The sequence below is a fragment of the Sander lucioperca genome, chromosome 13 (assembly GCF_008315115.2).
Source record: "Sander lucioperca isolate FBNREF2018 chromosome 13, SLUC_FBN_1.2, whole genome shotgun sequence".
Lineage (NCBI taxonomy): Eukaryota > Metazoa > Chordata > Actinopteri > Perciformes > Percidae > Sander > Sander lucioperca.
The window spans coordinates 6,594,779-6,611,048 of record NC_050185.1 but is presented as its reverse complement, the minus strand read 5'-3'; the positions used below and the strand labels follow the sequence as shown (position 1 = coordinate 6,611,048).

At 42.0% G+C, this 16,270-nt stretch overlaps 1 protein-coding gene across 4 annotated transcripts in view; it reads right to left on the bottom strand.

Moving 5' to 3' along the window:
- The window catches only part of LOC116058230 (carbohydrate-responsive element-binding protein), a 32,862-nt gene that overhangs the window by 8,403 nt on the left and 8,189 nt on the right, over positions 1 to 16,270 (bottom strand). For 2 of the 4 annotated variants that reach the window (XR_004894921.1, XM_031310981.2), the window contains exons 5-11: positions 15,450 to 15,491; positions 11,775 to 11,949; positions 10,877 to 10,957; positions 6,787 to 6,938; positions 5,064 to 5,676; positions 4,268 to 4,341; positions 1,439 to 1,709 (exon numbers count right to left, since the gene is read on the bottom strand). Coding sequence is in view for 3 of the 4 variants with exons in the window: in XM_031310981.2 (XP_031166841.1) it covers positions 1,439 to 1,709; positions 4,268 to 4,341; positions 5,064 to 5,676; positions 6,787 to 6,938; positions 10,877 to 10,957; positions 11,775 to 11,949; positions 15,450 to 15,491 (1,408 nt within the window). In the remaining variant the exon portion in view is untranslated. The remainder of the gene's footprint in view (positions 1 to 1,438; positions 1,710 to 4,267; positions 4,342 to 5,063; positions 5,677 to 6,786; positions 6,939 to 10,876; positions 10,958 to 11,774; positions 11,950 to 15,449; positions 15,492 to 16,270) is intronic. The other 2 variants (XM_035990876.1, XM_035990877.1) reach the window with 2 other exon arrangements.

Here is a 16,270-nt window from a genome sequence, read left to right as displayed (position 1 = left end):
CTGCCTAACCCCAACCAATCGAGCTGCTTCATATGGCGTGGCCATAGTAGGATTCGTAAATACGCAACGTTAGTACCGCTCCCATTCTCTGTTCTTTCTCTAGCTCGCTCCACCGCTTTGTTTTATCTAACGTTAACGGCGCTCCACATAGCGCTCTAGGATACTGTAGCAGTAGCTGTTGTTATAGCAACAAAAGACACTCTTGGCTGCTTTTTGGAGCCAAAACGCTGCCGGCTTCTTCTTTTTTTTTTTTACTACAAAAGCTCCCTAGTCAACTTTTTCTTGTAAAAAAATACACCAAGTGGTGGCTGGGTTGGCTCAGTGGGTAGAGCAGGCGCACATGTACTGAGAGGTTTACTGTATGCCTCAACGCAGAGGACCAGAGTTCGCTCCCTCTCCCCTAATACCTTGCTGTCCTATCAAATAAAGGCAGAAAAAGCCCAAAAAATAATCTTAAAAAAAAAAATACGCCAAATTTACAGAAAGAAAAGGTGTGGTCAGATGTGGATTATTATCAGGATTATAATTTTAAGGCTTGTTGCTGGAACTATTTTGGGGTATAAAAACACACCCAGTCATGTGCTGCACATTAGTTTTTTTGCAACTGCATATTCTGTTATTGCACAGGACCTTCGCCTATGTTGTTGTTGCAAGATACATGCCTATTTTACCACTGTACCCCATATAAGTGTCAGACTTAGCTGCATTCACTTAAATATATTACATTATACCTGCTATTACAGATACAGATACCTATTACAGATACCTGCTAAAGCTCAACAAAGTATGCTAACATATGCATATGTTAGCATATGATAGCATATGTATGCTAACAGCATGATCATTTTGATGTCAATGTTCTCCAGGGCTGCACAATATGAGGAAAATATGCTATATGCAATATTGTTGTTGAATATCGCGATGACGATATTAACGGTGCTTGCGATAAATTAACAGATATTAAAGTGTACTCAGATCTGCCTTTCTGCTGCTTTCAGTATTCTGCTAACATACAACAAATTGCCTGTTGAATTTAAAACAAATGAAAGGAAATCATTTCCAACATTCTTTTACTGAACAAATTCAACACTGAATTGAACATAAAAGGCAGCACTAAAAAAGAATGACAGTTACAATTTAAAGTGCAGTTTTTCTACTGATATTCTCTTTCAACTAACACAAAAATCTCTTGAGTGTCTCTCGCGATATGTCGCAGCCTTTCGCGATGTGTTTATTGCACCAGTTGATATCGCGATGACGATAAAAAAAACAATGTATTGTGCAGCCCTAGTTCTCATCACTAGGTTTCTTTGAATTTCAATGTCTCCAAGGCGTTTTACATTTCCTTGACAACGGCCATGTTATCATTCACCTAACTGCATTTGGAAAAAGCGAGATGTTGTTTTTACTTCAGTGCTTCGAGGCATTGAGGGCATACCTGTTAGGCTGCTCCTGTCGGTGCCGTACAGCTGGACCGGAGACAGTTTCTCTGTCTTGGGAATGAGGAGGGCTGTGCCGGTGTGTGTGGAGCCGTGGCTGAGCAGGGCCGACACCGCCGAGCCTCTGGAGGTGCTGACGTGGGGGCCGCTGTGACCCAGGGGGGCACTCTGGCTGTGCCGAGGAGTCAACACTGGGATCCCTGCAGGCCAAGCAGCGCCATGCTGCAGCTGCGATGAAGCTCCTCCAACACGCGTGCTGCTGCTCGACTGCTGAACAACACACAATCTATACTTAGAAGCAGAGCTGGGCGATATGGAGAAGATGAAATATCCCGATATTTTTGATCAAATACCTCGATATCGATATTGAGACGATATTGTAGGCTTGACTAGTGTTGCTTTCACAAAATATTCACACAATTACATTTTAGATAAATAATCATCAGTAATGTGGATATAATGACTAAGTGGGTAAAGACAAATAATAAAAAAAATCACTTTACTGTACTGCAGCCTTTAAAACCAGGAAAAGACAACACGTGTCCTATTGCCATATTATGATATCCGAAATTTAAGAGGATATCCAGCCTCATATATCAAAATCGATATAATATTGATATATCGCCCAGCCCTACTTAGAAGGGCCTTTAAAAAATATTTTTTCTTTTCTCCTGACCTTATTAAAACCCAAACTGGACTTGCACATTTTATGAATGTGATGCTACATACAAATGTATCAAATACAAATACAAATAAATCCCTGTTAGGGGGTGACCTCTAGCTCACCCAGTAAGAGCGTTCGCCCCATGTAGGTTGAGTCCTGTAGCGGCGCAGGTTCGAATCCGACCTGCTGCCCTTTGCTGCGTGTCATCCCCCATATCTCTCCCCCTTTCCTGTCTATCCACTGTCACTATCTAATATAAAGGGAAAAGCCCCAAAAAAATTATCTTTAGAAAAAAAAAAAATTCCAGTTAGACCTCCTATGAATAATTCAAAAACTGTAATAACAGAAATCCAAAAAGACTTATTTGGCGGATTTGGGCACAATAGTGCTGTGTAAGATTTCCTGCCAACACCAATTAAATATAGTGCATACATATATCCACTGTATTTAACTATTAAAGGTGCAGTAGGTAAGCCTTATAAAACTAACTTTGTCATATTTGCTGAAACTGATGCTGAAAACCTATGTTCCAGTAGAACTACACGAAGCAGGTCATTTAAAAAAAAATCAGGCTCATCTGTCACCACCTACAGTCTGTAGTGCGATTTGCAAAAAGCCACCGCTCCCTGTTCAGATGCTCCAATCAGGGTCAGGGGCGGTGTCTAACTGCGTGTCAATCACTGCTCATGCACACGCATTCATTCTCCCTTGTGGGGGGAGGGGCTTAGGAGACCGTTTTGGGCTTGAGCAGAAAAGGGGGGAGGAACTGAGAAGTTGTTGATGTTCAAATGTTTTGGCTAAGTCCTGGATCTTCCCAATCCTACCTACGGCACCTTTAACTAGTACTTACAGCTGGGCTCTGTGAGTAACAGAATGGAAGTAATTCATTTTCTGTAGTAAACATCTGAAACATGTCATCACCATGTTAAAATGATAACCAGTATCAAGGTTATAAAGTTAAGTATAGGTTTTTGGAGCTGTTAAAGATGGCCCAGGGTCTCCAGGAGCACCAATAAAATACTAACTGTGGGCAATAACAAACAGTAGTAATGTAGGTCCACGTGAAGAGGACAAGAGATTAGTCTACATATTACAGGTAGACAGTTACAGGGTATAACACTGTGATGTGTTGAACCTGGTGCTGCTGCTGCTAAAAAGAGATTTCCTTCACCATCTCAGAAACTACTGCCACAAAAAGAAGAAAAAAAGAAATTTTATAAGAAAATTAAATTTAAAATGATGTTTTTCTGCAAAATGTCTTTCTGGCAAAATGTGCTAGCTTGATGAAACTTTAAAGGAATAGTTAAAAATTTTGGGAAATGCGCTTATTTGCTTTCTTGCAGAGAGTTCGACGAAAGATTTATATCATTCTCACATCCGTACACTGAATATAAAGCTAGAGCCAGCAGCCGGGCAATCTTGGGATCCAAGAGCCAATATTTCTGGGGTTCCAGTGTAGAAAGTGGATATCTGCTCAATGGATAACGGATAAACGGACCAAGATTTCCACAGCTGGGTGCCAGTCATTGTTTACAGTCAGAGTCAATACTTTTTGTAAATGTTTTAGGTCCAGACTACATTGTGGCTAATCTCTGTAAACAGATATCTGCATATCAATGCAGATACATTTTTAAAAAAAAAGCTTAAAGACTAAATTGCCGTCAGACGGTAGCCAATGGGTTCCAAGATTACATTTCGGCAAATGCGTTCCGCCTCTTTTGCTCTCCACATGGACTGTTTATCCGCATGCAACCAAAGCCTGCTCAAACGTGATTGGTCAATACTACTGGGACTACAAACGGACTACAAACGGAAACCAGAACGCTTCCCGTTGCCTACAGATTCTGCAGATATCTATCATATGCAGATATCTGTTTATAGAGATTAGCAGCCGGTTGTCTTAGTTTAGCACAAAGACAGAAAACAAGGGGAAACAGCTAGCCTGGCTCTGTCTGAAGGTAAACAAATCCACCCACTGGCACCTCTAATGCTCACTAGCTAACTCAAGTCTTTCTCGTTTATTTAATCCGTCCAAAAAACAGACAGAGGAAGTGATTGCGCCCAGAAATTGGTTGGCACACAAAGGCACAATGTGTTGTTTTTGCACAAGCCAGTTAGCAACACAAATGAACACTGCTCTTGTGATACTAAAGGACAGGCTCACCGAGGAGCTGGGAGAGGATGACCTCCGACCTTTGGCTGGCATTAGAGTAGTATCAAATCCTAGAGATGGCTTCCCTGAAAGCACAAAATGCAATAGTTATTGGATTGATTTTATTCAAACAGAAACATGATCCCATTCTTTTTTTTTTCAATAACCGCTGTTTAACAACTGATAGATGGGTGGATGGATGGATAGATAGATAGATAGATAGATAGATAGATAGATAGATAGATAGAACAAGGGACACAATCAGTGGTGGAAGAAGTATTCAGATCCTTTACTTAAGTAAAAGTACTAATACCACACTGTAAAAACACTCTGTTATAAGTAAAAGTCCTGCATTGAAAATGATATTCAAGTAAAAGTATGTAAGTATCACCAGGAAAATGTACTTAAAGTGTTCAAAGTAAAAGTACTCAATGCAGAAAAATCCTCCCATTTTAGAAACTGGAAACGATCAATATAGTGTTTAATGGTCTAATCATTTCAGCTGGACTTGTAGGTCGTTATATTGTTGGGTAGTTTAATTTATAATAAAACATCATATTTTATAAACTACATGTGTTTTGTGTGCAAAAATCCTAATCTGTAAAGTAACTAGTAACTAAAGCTGTCAGATTAATGTAGTGGAGTAAAAAGTACAATATTTCTCTCTGAGATGTAGTGGAGTAGAAGTAGAAAGTAGCACGAAAAGAAACGACTCAAGCAAAGTACAAGTACCTCAAATTTGTAATAAAGTATAGTACTTGAGTAAATGTACTTAGTTACATTCCACCACTGGACAGAAGTGACTCACGTTCGCGGGCGCTGGAGGAGAGCAGCTTAGCCAGGCAGCTAGTGGGTGTGGGTGGCGTGGACGGGGGGCCAGACAGAGCCACAGAGGAACAGACTGTCCTCGCTCCTCCTGTCTTCTGCTTGTGCTTCCCTCTGAGCCCTGTAACAGCCACCTGCTCGGGGACTGAGAAGCAGTGGGCCGCGGTGACCGAGGGCAGCGCTGCGTGGGCCGGGTCAGACACAGCGGCCGGGTAACTGAGAGAGTGGCAGGGAGTCTGGGGGTACGTGTCCCCTGTGTGAGGGTAACCATGAGCCTGATACACAGAGCCCTGGGCCCCCATGGTGGAGGCGGTGTGAGTGATGACAGTGGGGGTCACGCTGGTCGTCGTGTAGTAGCCAAACTTATGGCAGGGCGGCGGGTACAGGAAAGGGATACTTGAAGAGGCCGGCTGCTCGATGCCGGTGGTGAATGCTATAGAAACAGGTGGAGCAGGGTATGACTGGTGTCCATATGGCATGGCCCCTGATATGATGCTAGATGTGTGGTATTCACCGCAACCCTGGCCCGGCCCAGTCTGGTCTGGCCGGGTATTGGATGAGGAAGGCTGAGGCAAATTGTCAGATGACAGATTGGGCTGGAAAAGAAAAATTCAATCTATTTTACTAATTAACTAGGGGTGTAAATTAGGGCTGCACAATATGAGGGAAACATGTGATAACGTTGCTGAATATCGCGACAACGATATTACTTGCGATAAATAAACAGATATTAAAGTTTACTCAGTTCTGCCTTTCTGCTGCTTTCAGTATTCTGCTAAAATACAACAAATTGCTTGTTGAATTTAAAACAAACGAAAGGAAAACCTTTCCAACATTCTTTTATTGAACAAATTGAACATTGAATTGAATATTAAAGGCAGCACTAAAACATTACATTATAATGTAATGTTTACATGTTAAAGTGCACTTTTCTGCTGATATTTTCTTCCAACTAACACAAAAAATCTCCAATTGTCTTTTGCGATATGTCGCAGCCTTTCGCGATGTGTTTATTGCGCCAGTTGATATTGCGATGACGATAAAAAAAATTATATATTGTGCACCCCTAGTGTAAAACACACGTTATATCACGATACGATATATCAATTCTTACGACAACAATACATTTACTGATATCACAAAGTCTGCCACGATCTGATTTCGATTTGGTTCAATTCAGGGGCCTGCGACCAACACGACACGATGCATAAGCCCAATTAAAGCTATAGTGCGTAGTTTCTGTCACCCCCATGAGGAATTCTAAGTAATGACAACAGAAATGTCGGCGCGTCCACATGGTACAAGCCTTATGTGATCTCGCACAGCCCCCACCCCTCCTCCACGCAGTTGCTAGTAGCCAAGGAACACAGAGGATTAAAAAAACATGATGGACTCTTCAGGGGAGGTCATTATCTTCACTCAAGTTTCTGCACGGGAAAGTCGACACAATCTTCTGAACATAGTCATACTGAGAAATCCAGAGAGAGTTGTGTGGAGCTGATAGTCTGAATTAGCTTTGTAGCTACCTATTAGGCAATGGCTTGAATGTAACGGACGTTCATTAATATCAAAAAGTTATGCACTAAAGCTTTAACACAATCAGTTACATTTATATATATTTACAAAAAGGCAACTGAAATATGATTTGACAATTTCATTACTACTCTCTTCCAGACATTTACATGAAAAACAAACTGCAGCAGTACCTGAGCCAGCTGGGTGTCGAGAAGTAGCTGAGGAGTTGTTACCACAGGGGAGGGAAGTGGAGCAAATGCTGTGCTGGATGAACTCTCAAAATAGCCACAGTCAGCAAAACCAATCTGCTCAGTGGGCTGGCCCCGGTAGTTCATAAAGATATCTGAGAAAAGCAAACACACACTGTTAATCGGACAGTCAGGTATAAGAAAAACTCAAGCTTTGATGCAGCTGGAAAGTTGGAAATTGTTTCAGAAAATTACACTTAATCTTTATGATGGTGTGAAAACGATTAATCTTTGCAGCTCTATTTTTTCAGGTTCAGATTTAGAAGAAAAAAGAAAAACAATTCATTTTATAATTAGACAATCTAGTATGTTATTTTTTGCCTCCTATAATGACATGACAAAACATACACAAAATGCTTTTATTCTCTAACAGATATGGCTGAAAGTAGCTGGATTATTACTGTCAGTCTGCAGTTTAATATCACATTTCAGACATTCAAACAACAAAACAACAAAATAAAAGCACAGAGCCAAAACATCAAACAACGAGTCACCATCCAAAATGCAGTGAAGCACTCTCTACGTGGTGGTCATTCAAGGTATTCGCTTCGTATCTGCCAGGTCACATATTTTTGGAGCCATGCTGGCAACTGACTGTGCCAAGCTGCCATCTGCGATTAGGTTATGTACTTTCACATCTGACAGCAACCGACTCCAAAGCAGGTTTTGACCAGTTGAGGAGACAAATATAACCTCACTTGCTTCAGTCAATGAAAGCTTGATTTCAGCTAATTGGAGCTATTGTTAACACACACATTAGTCAGAATCCAGCTTGATGAAACTCATGGCAGTGGAGCTCTCACAGACGCTTGCTAGCTCCCTGGATCTTGTGACCAAAAGAGAGACAGACAGCTGATCCCTCAGGACTCTGCCAGCACTGTGAGAACAAACAGCCACACACACACACACACACACACACACACACACACACACACACACACACACACACACACACACACACGGACACACACGCACGCACGCACGCACGCACACACGCACGCACACACAGACACACACGCACGCACACACACACGCACGCACACACAGACACACATAGACAGACATAGACAGACATAGACAGACAGACAGACACACATAGACACACATAGACAGACAGACCGACCGACAGACAGACCGACAGACAGACCGACACACATAGCCAGACACACACACAGACAGACAGACAGACAGACATACATAGCCAGACACACACACACAGACACAGACACGCAGACAGACAGACAGACAGACACACATACACAGACAGACACAGACAGACAGACAGACACACAGACGACAGACAGACACACACACAGAGACGACAGACAGACAGACAGACAGACACACAGACAGACATACATAGCCAGACACACACACACACAGACACGCAGACAGACAGACAGACAGACACACATACACAGACAGACACAGACAGACAGACAGACACAGACACACACACACAGACGACAGACAGACAGACACACAGACAGACACACATAGCCAGACACACACACACAGACAGACAGACAGACAGACAGACAGACACACACGCGCGCGCACACACACACACACACACACACACACACACACACACAGACAGACACACACAGACAGACACACACACAGACACGCAGACAGAGACACACAGACACACACAGACACACACACATAGCCAGACACACACACAGACACGCAGACAGAGACACACAGACACACACACACACACACAGTATTACAGCAGTGGGCAGCAGGTTGTCTGTGGGTTACAAAGGCTGACTTGTAGCCACAGGGCTGCAGGATTGCTTCACTGAAAGTAACACAAAGGCCAAAGCAACCACAGCCACTGTGCCCCCGAGCAACGAACTAAACTACGACCTGCTCTTCCGCTGTCTGTGTCTCCCTGCAGGATGGCAGTTTGGCAAGCAGCCTTGGGCGGAAAACTCTGGCCCCTCACACTCTCTAAGGGACGTATCATTGTCAAGTATTAATTTAGAAATACAACTCAGGAATCACTGATTAGGGAATTATGTCGCACCAAAACATATTCAGATTTGATTGTGATTGTTTTGAAGGTTTACTTAAAGCTGCACCAATTTTCTGGCCACTTGGAGCCAGTGGAAAACAAGCTTTAAACACAACACGGACATGGTATCACCTTTTAAAAGGTTCCCTGTGGAAGTTTGTAACCTTTGGTAGCGCCATGGAGCTGTTTTTCTGAGTGGATCCCTGTTTTGTTAGTGTCGTACACAAGGACACTCATGCAGAGTCCAACCAACTATTATATCCATCCACTAGTCCACTGATCTACACGTGGCAGTAACACACAGCAATAAATATCTTGCTCTTTAGCTGCTAAATGCTTTACTATATTCACCAGCTAGTCCCTACAGTAACTGTGTCCATCTGTGCCAGCTCCAACTGTGCCAGCCCCATTAAAGTTTATGCAGGGGGAACTGAAGCCGTTATCTATGCTCTCGTCAAAGCCACCAGACTCCATTGACAAAAATGTAATGTTCTTAATATAGCGTACACTTAAACTGATATTGATTTTTTTTTAGGTGGGCCTTTTTTCAGGTGGCTGAAATACATTTAGCTGCTACCTCCCTCCACATCAGTACATTGCTTAGCGTCTGTGCCTTTATTCCTGCCCGTTTCTCCAAACTGGGGCCGTGCCAACTAGAGGATGGATACCCGACCCATGCCCGACGGGACCCAACGGGCTGGGCCGGGTTCGGACAGATATTTAGAAATGATGTTCAGGTTCGGGTCGGGCTCGGTCACATCAGCGCGATAAGGCATTAAACATTTTAAATTTAAAAAAGCTTATTGTGTAGGTAGCCAACTGCACACCTGTGTTAACGTGTGCTTGTTGCCCCGTGTGCGCTGATGCGCTCATCTGTTGACATTTCAGATGAAATTTCAGAGATTTTAACTGTGTCGGGCTCGGACATAAATATCTTAATGCCTGTCGGGCTCGGGTCGGGTTCGGTTACTGCTCTGTCGGACGCAGGCCGGGCTCGGACAGAAAAATGAGGCCCGATCCGCACTCTAGTGCCAACTGACATTTTTTTTGGCAATGGAGTCTGGTGGTTTTGATGAGAGCATCAACAAAATCTTCAGGTCCCCCTGCATAAACTTAAACAGGGCTGTTTGACGGCAGGGTACAGCGCTGAAAATATTCTAACTGTAGTGTACAAACTTTTAGGAGGCTAAATTATGTTTAGCTGCTGCCCCCGTCCAAAGCAGTACTTTGCTTAGCTTCCGTGTCGGTACTCCAGTCTGCTTCTCCAAACTGGGGGCGTGCCGACTGCCATCTACTGTAGCTAATACACTTACTGTGGAGAAGTAGCTCATACAACCCCATGTCAAAACATCTGAACTATACCTTTAAGTTGTGTGCTGAAAGACACTAAACCGCCTCATAGAGCTGAGTGGGACAGCAGTCGGGTGATTATTTCCTGTGGGTTCATCACTACGAGCGACCCCTTTCACATTGCACCTATTCATTTGATCCATTGTTTTAATGAAAATATTGATTATAGCTGCTTTAATTCATAATAATAATTACTTGCAGGAGCATGTATCTGCATCTAACGGTAAACCTCCTCTTCCACTTCCCCATTCTCACAGCTCAACCCTGCCGCTGACCCCCCTCTAACCTCTGAAGAACAAATAACATACTGCAGACGCAGCACATAAACAAAGGAGTGGCACTTGAGAACAGAATTTTTGACGCCTCAACGACACATAAAAAATGCAATGTAAAAGAAATCCCTGCATTAAGCAATTGAATCTTAAATTCAGATTTAAAGACCTAATACGAGAATACATTTTTGCAGTGTATCTGAGTGAGAAAATATGGATCAGGATAAGTGCCTAGGATTGTGGCTTGTCAGAAATGTAGACACAATTACTGACTTTAAAACCTCTCATCAGGATCAGTTCAGACGTCTTAGCTAGCAAATATATTTTTCCGCACCAAATCAAGCACACATGTACCACATTGTCAGACAGACAGACAGACAGACAGTACCTGGTATATCCATGAAATCCTCCAGGTTGGGCTGCAGTGGAGTCAGGCCTGGTTGGATTATATCTGCATTGCTTGTGTACGCTGAGGAAGAAGAGAATATAATATCAAACATGAGAGAGAGAAATGTGAGTGAGTGCATCTTTTAATGTGTCTGCCTTATTGTGAGTGCACTTTCTTTCATCATAGGGAATTTTCCTTATTTTTAGGATGAGTCCCTTTGGCTGACTTGCTGACCCATCAGCCAAGAAAGCAAATAAGTATATTTCCCAAAACGTCAAGTATCATTTTAAATCACTCATGACTAATTAAGTAACAATCAAATGTAAAATATTGTTAAATCTTGATTGGTGCGTGGAAGTATTTCACATCACATTTTTCCATGCAGTCTATGTCAAACCAGTGACAAGAGCATAGACAAAAATAATAATAAAACAGTTCAAACTTTGTACGCAAATGTTGCGTTCATGTAGGACCATAGTAACACTAAATTGAGAAATTGAGAAAATAGGTTTTCAGGCTCTTTAAAACATTGGACACATCTCGCTATATTACATTAGATATCATATAAATACACACATAGTTGATCTATCCTTAAGTCTGTCCTCTGGGCTCCTGCTCATGGTAGAGATGGCATGAAGCTACATTTCATGAGTTATATCATATAAATCTAAATAAAGTACACCTGGGAATTTCTTTTCAGCCAAATGATAAATGCACAATACAAAGGAAGACATGTTTTTGATCTCGTCAGGCAACTCACAGGTCACAAGTCACAGGTCAACTCACAGGTCACAAGTCACAGGTCACAAGTCACAGGTCATAAGTCCATCCTTATTTTTTCACTGGTTTGACACCAGTGCAAAGTCACAGCTGAGAGTCCCTCTGAATGACTACTCACTGTCGTGTCGATCACCAGCCCAGGGACAAGGCTTTTGCGTCATGGTGAACAGGGTGTCGGAGATGTCGGACAGAAGACAGTCCAGGTCAAACATGTGGACCTCCACCGGCGCAGCCTCGGGCTCCTGGTACATCTGATTGGACCATTTCTCCAGCTTGGCCTGGCAGATCTGACCCTGGAGCACATCAGCCAGAAATCCAAACTTAGGAACAGCTTCTAGTGACAAGTCAATTCCGGATCTATTAATCAGAGGGCAAGTGATGCATTGATGCAGTTTGGTTCTGTCCAGCTACTGGTTTGTTGCACTGAGAAATGCATGTTAACACAAGCTAAAGCTCTATAATATAGTTAGATACGCCTCCAATAAGTTGTTAGTCACGTACAAAATCAAGTTAGCCTTAAAATAATGACAATGCCAACTCACTAAAACACATTTTACTGTACATCCACTCACACAAAAAAAAACACATACATACATCTAGTGTCTAGACATGCAACACCAACGTTTTCCAAGTGCCCATTCTCTGCTTAAAACCCAGTAAAACACTCACAGAAAATGCAGCTCCAGGACCGGTCCTTTTCCCTCTGTTTGAGCTGCTATGCTTCACCCTCTTCTTGTCTTTACCCTCTACTTCTAAGCCTGACACCCCATTTATAGGGAAGTCCAGACTGAGCCGGAAACGTTTTGATTACGTCTAAGCACACGACATGCCATCTTGTAATTTAGTCATTTACCTCTCGATTTGTCATCTTTGAGGAAGAATATGTGTAAAGTGTGTGCAAGTAGAAATGAGGTAAGATTGTTGTGTGTGTGTGTGTGTGTGTATACAGTGCTCAATGATGAAAAAGCAGTTTTGACATATTGTTCAAAAACACTAGCCTCCTACAGTTTATCATTATGTCAGCTTCGTTCCTTTCTTTACTTTGATGTCTCACCGTTCAGCAAAAAGCAGCAGCCTTTTGTCCCTGACCTAATTCTGGCTGCCGCACTCACGTGCGGGCAAACAGGAAGACCTGAGGGCCCCTGCCGACACAACTTGCTGCTGCCTCGGACTCGCCAAAGAAATAAAACACACACATGCATATCCATCACTTCCGATCGACATTATTTATACTTTTTTAAGGCCTTTCCTGCAACGAGGTGGTACATTACATTACATTTATCTTCAAGTGAAATGATAAAATAAAATGTGCAAAAATAACATGAGATGAAACTGAATGACATAAACAGAGAATACTTTTTTTTTTTTTTTTATGGCAAAAACGCATCATCCTTTTGTCTTGAGTCAAGCTATTCCCTTTCACATACAGAGCGTAGTGACTCTACGAGACTGTACTAAATGTAATATGCTCACAGAGACAATGCTAACATGCTGATGTTCAACAGGTAATATTTACCAGGTTGGTCATCTTAGCGTTAGCATGCTTACATTTGCTAATTAGCACTTAATACAAGTATAGCGAAGGTTGAAGGGAATGTCCTCATTTGACTACTTGAAATTTGGACTTGATAATGGCTCTAGAGGAAAAAGCTGTGCATCACTGAAGTCATTAGAGTTGATCCTCTGTGGCCGGGTTAGCTCAGTTGGTAGAGCAGGCACACACATATATATAGAGGTTTACTCCTCAACGCAGCAGCCGCGGGTTCGACTCCGACCTGCGGCCCTTTGCTGCATCTCATTTCCTTTCTCTCTCCCCTTTCATGTCTTCAGCTGTCCTGTGGAATTAAAGGCCTAAAATTCCCAAAAAAAAAAAAAAAAAAAAAAAAAAAAACATATGTGGCATCCACCCAACAGTTGTAATATTTCAGTCTGTCCGAGGGTCACACCGCTTGCGTGGCTAAAAATCACTGTTTATATTCTATCGAAATCAAAGTAGACTTCTCATAGGTTGGACAGTCCACTCCCCCTGTTGAAGCTCCGTTATTTATGACTTGATTTGGTAACTTGGCAGGACTTTGTTTCCCTCAGATTGACTGAGTTTTAACACACACACTGACAGTACAGCGTGTCATTTGTGTCTTGGAATATGATGGCCTACACAAATCAGATTGTTCAAGATTTTGGGAAGAGAATGGAGCTGAGGCTAAAATCATATAGTCGATTCAATTTTATATCGGGGCGTTGAGAGCTGTAACCTGTTATAAAATATAGGAAATAAACACTAACTTTACAAAAACAACCCCTGGGTTTTACTGCGGTGTTTTTTTTTATTCCCAGCCACTATATGTAATCTGTTAAGATAAAGGCAAGATAAGGCTTTGGGAAGCAGGAGCATAAAGAGCTGGTTTAGTGATCTTTGACCTGGCAACTTGGTGCCAATATGTGCCCTTTGAAGTGCCGCACAATACATCAACACAGTCAGATATTACCTCTGACCTGAGTTCATAGCTGGGCTTCTAATGACACAGTGAATCTGAGAGAGAATAAAAGCAGAAGGATGATGATGCCAAAGGTGGAAGAGGCAATAGTGGGATGAGACAGCTGCACAGTGTTCACTAGGGGTGGGGGTGGGGGGGATCAAAAATCGTATATGTTGTGATTTCTTTTCCTCAGAATCTATATTTTTAATAATTTTTTTTTTTTCACTATTTTAGAGTGAATAGACAGGAAAGGTGGGAGAGAGATGGGGGATGACACGCAGTAAAGGGCCGCAGGTCGGATTCGAACCTGGGCCACTGTAAAGGACTCAGCCTACACGGGGCGCACGTTCTTACTGGGTGAGCTAGAGGTCGCCCCTAATTTATTTATTTTTCTACCAGTGATTCACCTAAATATGTTGTGTTTATACGGTACCACCCACGGCGAATACATCATATCTGTTTCCAGCCAAACAGAGCGAAAGCAGAAAAATCTGAAAATCCATGTTCTTCTTTACAAATGAAAGAAAAATGACTGACTGACATGTGATGTGCATTCTTTTGAGGAAACAATCCGTTTTTTAGAAATGTCTCATGATATATTGTCTCTAGAAGTGTGTTATTCAACTTTTGTTTTTGTTAAAGAAGGAAAAGAAAATCGCAGTACTCTATACTATCAACAAATGAAAATCGCAATACAAATCGAATCGGCACCCATGAATCGTGACGGAATCGAATTGAGACAAAAGCATATTGTCCCAGCCCTAGTGGGCACATGTTACATTCTCATGTGAATACTATCATGAATGAAGTGCCTCCCTCTCTTTGCCATTCTCCTACTTCTCCTGTTGTCCTCCTGATCTTTTGTGTACCTGTGCCACAGTGACGTCACACTCGCTGCCCCTCCGCTACTCAACTTTTACGAAGCGCTGCTGGAAGTAGGTCACATTTGATTAAATTATGTAGCTATTTCACTTGTGTCAATTACCTAGAAATGCCAGGCCAATGACGCAAGTTGCTTTGCACGTTTCTCTTTTTTATCATCCTCTCTTTTCATTTCTAGTCAAACCAAGGTAGGCCAAATCCACGTGCTACAAAGAGCTACATGGAGGACTCTGATGCTCATATGTTGAGCTGCAACTGCATTCAAAAGTCAACAATGCTAGCAAGTCACCAACACCAACATGCACACTGTAGCCTGGCTCAATCAGCCAACTTCAGTTTTCAGGGCTCAGAATAAATGTTTCTCTACATTAGTGTTATTCCAAAACGTATAGAAAGAGATAGAATAATATCAAAGCAGAGCTTTGTCGTACCTCTTGTAGCATTGATAGAATATCATCCTTCTTTTTCTGAAGCTGCAAAAGAAAAGAACAGTGTGTAGTTTGTTTGTGTCACAAGATTCTACAGCCATGCTAGTGGCAGGTACACTATTTACCACCTTAGTTTAGCATGTTAACATCTTAAAAAGGTATTATAAACAATTCATCATGAGGTGAACATGAATGTCTGTACCAAATGTTTGTTAATTTGTTAATCTAATCCAGGTGTAGAGATATTTGTTAGGATAAGTGAAAACTTTGACCTGCTGGTAGTGCTAATAGAAACATCCAGTAAGGGGATCTATGGGTTCTCCTGAAGTCATTAGAATTTATCTTCTAGGGACCTTGAATACATATACAGTGAGGAAAATAAGTATTTGAACACCCTGCTATTTTGCAAGTTCTCCCACTTAGAAATCATGGAGGGGTCTGAAATTGTCATCGTAGGTGCATGTCCACTGTGAGAGACATAATCTAAAAAAAAGAATCCAGAAATCACAATATATGATTTTTTAACTATTTATTTGTATGATACAGCTGCAAATAAGTATTTCAACACCTGTCTATCAGCTAGAATTCTGACCCTCAAAGACCTGTTAGTCTGCCTTTAAAATGTCCACCTCCACTCCATTTATTATCCTAAATTAGATGCCCCTGTTTGAGGTCGTTAGCTGCATAAAGACACCTGTCCACCCCATACAATCAGTAAGAATCCAACTACTAACATGGCCAAGACCAAAGAGCTGTCCAAAGACACTAGAGACTAAATTGTACACCTCCACAAGGCTGGAAAGGGCTACGGGGAAATTGCCAAG